Source organism: Esox lucius, chromosome 5 (genome assembly GCF_011004845.1).
Source record: "Esox lucius isolate fEsoLuc1 chromosome 5, fEsoLuc1.pri, whole genome shotgun sequence".
Lineage (NCBI taxonomy): Eukaryota > Metazoa > Chordata > Actinopteri > Esociformes > Esocidae > Esox > Esox lucius.
Genome location: NC_047573.1, coordinates 22,674,534 through 22,680,728, shown reverse-complemented (window position 1 = coordinate 22,680,728; position 6,195 = coordinate 22,674,534). Strand labels below are relative to the sequence as shown.

At 39.1% G+C, this 6,195-nt stretch overlaps 1 protein-coding gene across 1 annotated transcript; it reads right to left on the bottom strand.

The window, feature by feature from the left end:
- Positions 1-435: 435 nt before the first annotated feature.
- Positions 436-4,373, bottom strand: LOC105008388 (ankyrin repeat domain-containing protein 1). Its single transcript, XM_010867680.4, has 9 exons — positions 4,102-4,373; positions 3,327-3,503; positions 3,070-3,192; positions 2,558-2,665; positions 2,276-2,374; positions 2,068-2,166; positions 1,715-1,813; positions 1,474-1,572; positions 436-1,251 (listed from the first exon to the last, which is right to left on the bottom strand). Exons 1-9 carry the CDS (start codon positions 4,126-4,128, stop codon positions 1,159-1,161), a joined length of 924 nt encoding a protein of 307 aa, XP_010865982.1. The 5' UTR covers positions 4,129-4,373; the 3' UTR covers positions 436-1,158.
- Between the last annotated feature and the right edge of the window lie 1,822 nt (positions 4,374-6,195).

Sequence of the window (6,195 nt, the reverse complement as noted above, 5' to 3'; positions counted from 1 at the left end):
AGCACATAACATCTTCAGTTCATACTGTACTACTGATCTACAAGCCCATGAAGAGTGAGAATAGACCACAGTTGACTCAGACAACAATAAAGTTTACAATGGATCCCAAGAAAGTATTTTAAAACATCAGATCCAGTTCACTAAGTTAAACAATAAATAACAATTAAAAATGTACAGATAAAATTTACAATAAATAAAAAACTCAGTAACAATATTTGACACTAAATTCCAAAGCATCTTAAAAAAATATTTTCAAAAATCCCTCACTTTCATCCTCGTAACCAAGAACAACTTTCCGTACCAGCTCCATATTATCACCTGTCAGTCTGTTTATACATGAAAAGGTGAGTGTAACTTTTTAAAGAATCTAGTATTACAGCTCTTTCTTCAGTAATATTTTACCTTGTAAAAATCCCATAGTATCTTTACTTTGCGTTTCTCTTGCTCATCATTAACCAACAATCACATACAAAGTCAACACCATCAAAATGCATGGAAGCTACAGCCCTAACATTGGCCAGCAATTTCGATATTTGAGAAATCAAAAATGATCACATACTAATGATAATCTATAAGAATAAATGGATATAAACAAACAAAACGTTCAATAGCCACTGATCTCCTCAAGAACTGGAGAAGTTATTGGTCTCTATAGGGGTTCCCAAATTTCACCAGCTTTGCTTTGTTTCATTTGAGAGACCAAGGAATTGTTGGTTGTTTTTAAGCACAATTGTGAAAAGAATTTGGTATGCAATTTAAAAAAATAAACCCAATTTATTATTCTTTTACCAAATATATTTGTCAAGATAATTTTTATCAAACCACCATTTAAAAAAACAGTAGTAGTTTGATTGATAGTGACAGTCACACATAAAATTACTTCACAAGCAAAGTAAATTTCGACTTAAAAAGGTCATAGATCAGCTTCTGGATGTCATAGAGACAAACCAAAATAATCCCACACGCCTCAAAGTCGCTTTATTTTCCGTATTTCCCAAATAATCACACATTCGTTTTGTAATGCACTGGTATAAAATATTGTTAATTAAAAAAAATAAACATTTTAATTCTCTTCAAATTAAGGAAGACACATCCCCTCATGAAATTTTGGCATCCCATATTTGCATCATGACCCCTAGTAGATCAGGTTTCCCTGCTCTACATGATGGCTTTTTCATTGTTGACGTTACAAAGGATGTTCTTAGCACCACTCTGCCACGCCAGAAGATTGTCACTTGGGGACTTGCCGTCCTGCACAGGAAGAACACACATTCAAGTAAAGAGAGCATAAGTTAAATAGCAGCTCCCCATTCAAACTGCTATATTATAGTGCACACTGGAGGGCGCCATTTTCACACAATATGCAGTAACAACCATGTTTCTAAATATACCTAAATGAGTTACAATATGAGCAAAGTATGGCCTGAGGAAATGTCTCTACAGACTTATTAGATGGCTCTAGGCAATACATACATTGTTCTTAGTTTTAAGACTGGCTCCGTACATCAGCAGTAGCCGGATCATTTTGAAACGGTTTATCCTCACAGCGTCGTGCATAGGTGTGTCCCCATCCTGGAAAGAAACAAAGCAAATATAAGAAATGCAATGGCCTACAAAAAAAAACACAACTCTTTACAATACAGCGCACCAAGTAAAAGTGTTAGGTTTGCGAAAGCCCCTTTGTGCATGGTTGTAATTTGTTGTTTTGCTTTACTCTGTCTTTAGCGTTGATGTCTGCTCCACAGTGGATGAGGTGCTCGGCACATTCATAGTGTCCCGTCCTCACAGCTACATGGAGAGGAGTGCTCCGCAGCTGATATGGTGAAAAACAGAGGGAATGACTCGGACCTCAAACACAGACTAATCAAATGCATGCCAACGGCACCCATCAGGCACACTGATCAAAAGGGTAACTATACACTTTGAGTATTCTGTCCCTAAATGTTGTCTAACACTAGCATCACTGTAACACTGAGTAGAATTCTGACTACGTGATGACACAATTAAAGGAGATATTGCTCCTACATCTGTAATGTTGGCCAAAGCCATGGGGTCCCAGTTCCGTACCTTGTCTCTGGAGTTGAACTTCCCTCCTTCGTTGAGTAGCAGTTCCAGAGCAGACAGGCTGCCTCCTCTGCAGGCCCAGTGTACCGCCGTGGCGTCCAGCTGGAAGTGGGGGCAAACGAGTTGGGTGACAATTCCCAGACATTCTGAACCATCGACCATCTACATAATTAGAGCTCCTTTGGGTGAGTGCGTGAGAGAGAGAACTAACTTTATCTTTCTTCTCAATGGAAGCCCCGGCATGCAGGAGTCTTTTCACAATCTCCACGTGACCCTTTGACGAGGCTTTGTGCAGCGCGGTCCTCAGGAACTGTGAAAGAGGGGGCGGAAGGGCTTTAGAGACGTTTTGTTTGGCTGCCTGTGACATCATTAAACTAGGGCTATTTTGGCACTTGACTGCATCCGAAGATTTGGTTTCACAGCCCATATAGCTTTCAGTACGGCAAATGGACGGATTTAGGTGTTAGTAGGTTAGAGAATCATCAGTGCATACATGATCACCGACGTTGGGGTCACCTCCATCTGACAGATACTTCTCAATCACCGGAAGCTTGTTCTCCATGGCTGCATTCAAGAACATTTCTTCATTGACTGTGTCTGGCTAAGGGATCACAAAAAAGAGACACGTTGTTAGTCGTCCTGGTTACCCAGAAGTTATGTTCTCTTGCGGATGTTTGTAATTTCCTGTTTTAATTCTCTGGTGAATACTGTGGTGAACAACTGTGATTAGCATATCTACTAAGAAAGGAAGTGAAGACTCTTCCCTTGCAAAAGCAAACTCTGCTAAATACCTTCCCTGTGCTAATTCCACATGCTAAGTTTGCTTATATAACATTTTTCTTACTACAAACTACTACTGCTTACACATTTCATAACTCTCGATGGGTCTTTACAGATTCTCACCCTTTAATCTGTGATTATCAAATTTGCATAGTTTTGTTGAACAGCTTTTAATTGGTTGTTGGCCTTTCTGTATTGAACTGATAAAGAATTGATGGGACATACAATGATCTCTGGCTCGGGTTCTTTTTTGTTCATCACTTTCCTCTCCCTCCTCCTCTTCCTCAGCTGAAGGATGTTAAAAAGGTCGTCCACAGTCTCTAGCTTCAGCCGGCCTGATTTGTCTGTCTGTAGAAGAAAAAGGCATTGAAAGAATTGGGCCCCATTTCAGATGGAAATTATAGGAAAAACAAGAGGCAACTCGCTTTTTCTGTTTCTAATTGAGTATTAAGCATGAGGTAATAAAAAAATAAAAAACTCACATTAAGATTGACAACTGTAATCTCCCCCTCACTCTCCTCTGGAAAGTTCGCCAGGTGTTTGTGTGATCTATGGCCATCCTGTTTCTCCTGGTTGACGGCGGCTTCGTACACGCTCTCCGAAAACGCTTCCGTCAGCCGCTCGTCTGCCTCCCTGCCCTCACACCTCCTTCCTGTGACCTAGGAGGAGATACAGATAGAGATTACCACTTTCTATTACAAGAGAGGAAAAAGCCGAATGGAGGACAGGCAGCCATCAGCACACCAAAGCCCTCCTTAGCTGAGCTGTTTCTTTCACGGTCAAGAACCAAAAAAGGAAGTAATGAGATTGCTAATAAGTGAGTGCAGTCCCATGTCCTGCTCGTTTACAGACCAGTTAAAGCAAATTATGTTAGATGACATAGCAGGCTACCCAATGATGCGTTATTTAGAACCAAATTAGTCAACCATTTCTTTACTTAATTGTGTGTTGGTATGCGTGGATGTGTGTGTGTGCAAGAGAGAGAGAGAAAGAGAGAGTGGGAAAGTAAGACAAAAAAAACTGTGTTGACAAACCGGACATTTTAGATGGTTGTCCGAAGAGATTACTAGCTGGATTGCGTTCAATAGAGCCAAGTTACATATACATACACAAATTCCAATAAAAGTCTCCTAATGAAATGACTCCCAAACAGAGAATGATACTGTCTGATACAATAACATCCAGACAGTCCAAAACCCAAAGGAAATAATGGAGTAAGTACCTAATTGATGCAAAGTGTTTCGAGAAAGAACCTACCAGCTCTTCAACGGTATGTAGCCCCATGTCTGAAATGTGTGACCAGAAGTTGGATAGTCCAGTGGCTCAACTCCCAAAGCGGTCAGTGTCAATTCTGTTCTGAGCGAGGCAGAGATCCATCCACTTATATAGACTCCTACGTGCTTAGGACTGCTAAAAAACAGAAGTGAGGTCATGTTTCCCGCTATTTAAATGCATCCCATACCATGACCAGGCATGCCAAGGTGTCTCGTCAACTAGGCATGCGCTTATGTCGCCACTGGTAGCTTCATCAAACAAACTCTTCCTCCTCGTAGATCAAATGTGACATTGTAGAATTCCGGTGACAACACGCCCCAGCTATGCGCTTCTGTTAGTGAAGTGTTAGGCTATTACTTGAGCTCATCAGAAACAGCTGACAGCGCTGACACATACAGTATACGTCTATATTCACAAGGTATAGGGTAAAAGGGTACTTAATGAAAATTACAGCAAAAAACTGAACTAAACAAAAGATGCCACAAATGTATAAAATATAGCACTTACAATTTCTAGTTGAGACTATTAATTATTCTTGCCTGGGTCTCATGAATAACAGTCATTAGGTTACATTTTCTGGCAACCAACATTATAGAATTAATAAGAAAGTGTTAGTCCTAGTAAACATTTCTCCTCAATAGTACTCCGTAAAACATTTCACTTGTGTCAAACTATTATTTAGTAACTCATTCCACAACTTTGTTTATATGTTCAGTTTGGTTTTTCATTTGGTTTAATCACTTTCCCCTGCCTCCCCATGTTGTGTTCTGACACATACAACATACTGTAAACATTTTGTATTTGCTCTACTTTTCTCAAATGTTCATTGAAATATGAATTAGTATCTGTATATGTTTGGAATTTATTACAAAATTTGTTGTAAGCTGAGGCTACCAAAAAAACATTATTAATTGAACAAGAAATTAAAAGTTTCAACAACGCCTCATAGTGTTTAGTAAGGCAAGATGTTTCAAAGCACCTTCCATTACTTTTAAGTAATATAGCAGACATTCTTCATTGTCACCTAGAGCAAAAACATTCATGCTGGTGCCCGATAGGAAATTACCCACAGCCCTGGGTTTACAAGCACCATGCTCTTACCAGGTGAGCTACAGGGGGGATACCTTTGCAATAAGGCCAAACTGACACAATGATTTCATACATACTCTAACTGTGATTCATTATACTTTCTCTTTGCGAGTTGCACATGAACAATCAGGAAAGTTGACATATCCCAATATACAGAAAAATGTCCACAGGCTCCCACCAGCAAAAAGTTCAGATGAGGTTCTCTTTTGGAGGGCCAACAGAAACGACATGCATTTATCACTATGCTCCTGGATAAATGTATGTTTGATATCATAGCATATAGAGACTGGCACATTGTCATTATTGAAGTGATATTCACTGATATTCATCTGGATTATGGGATAATTGGGAATGAAGACCAAATAAGAACAAATGTATTTTGGTCTTTACATCTGACTATGTCAATGTGTTTCTGCTCCTTATACCCATGTAGGCACACTGCACAAGTGTCTAACAGATATACATTTAACTCTTAGCTGCTTTGATACATGTTCAGACACTTGTTTTTAAATCTATGAATATAGTGAAAGAAAATCTAATTACATTTTACATGTGTTTAATTCAGAAGTTTACATTTGTAGCTACAACATACAATTATTTAGTAATAATATTTTTTTTGTTTAGATTAATTAACATTTGAAGCAATTCAAGCAAACACATTTTAAATTGGATCTAAGTTTGGGCAAAGTTGAACATTCAGACAACCATTGAGAATGCTATAAGGACCAACATCACTCAATTTGTCTGGCTGTTTTAAAAGGCAACAGATAAATTTGGGTGTGTGTGTCAAAGTTCGTCCAAGCAATAGCACTTCCCTAAATATAATAACAATGAAAGTGATGATGACGATAATGAGGACAAAGGTGATTATAGCTCCATCCAGGACGTCAACACCATGCCACCATGTCCGGAGGAGAAGGTTTGGGCTTCTGAACGCTGCTGCCCTGACAAGACAAACCATCCAGGCTAGTCAGTGCAAGCATGAAA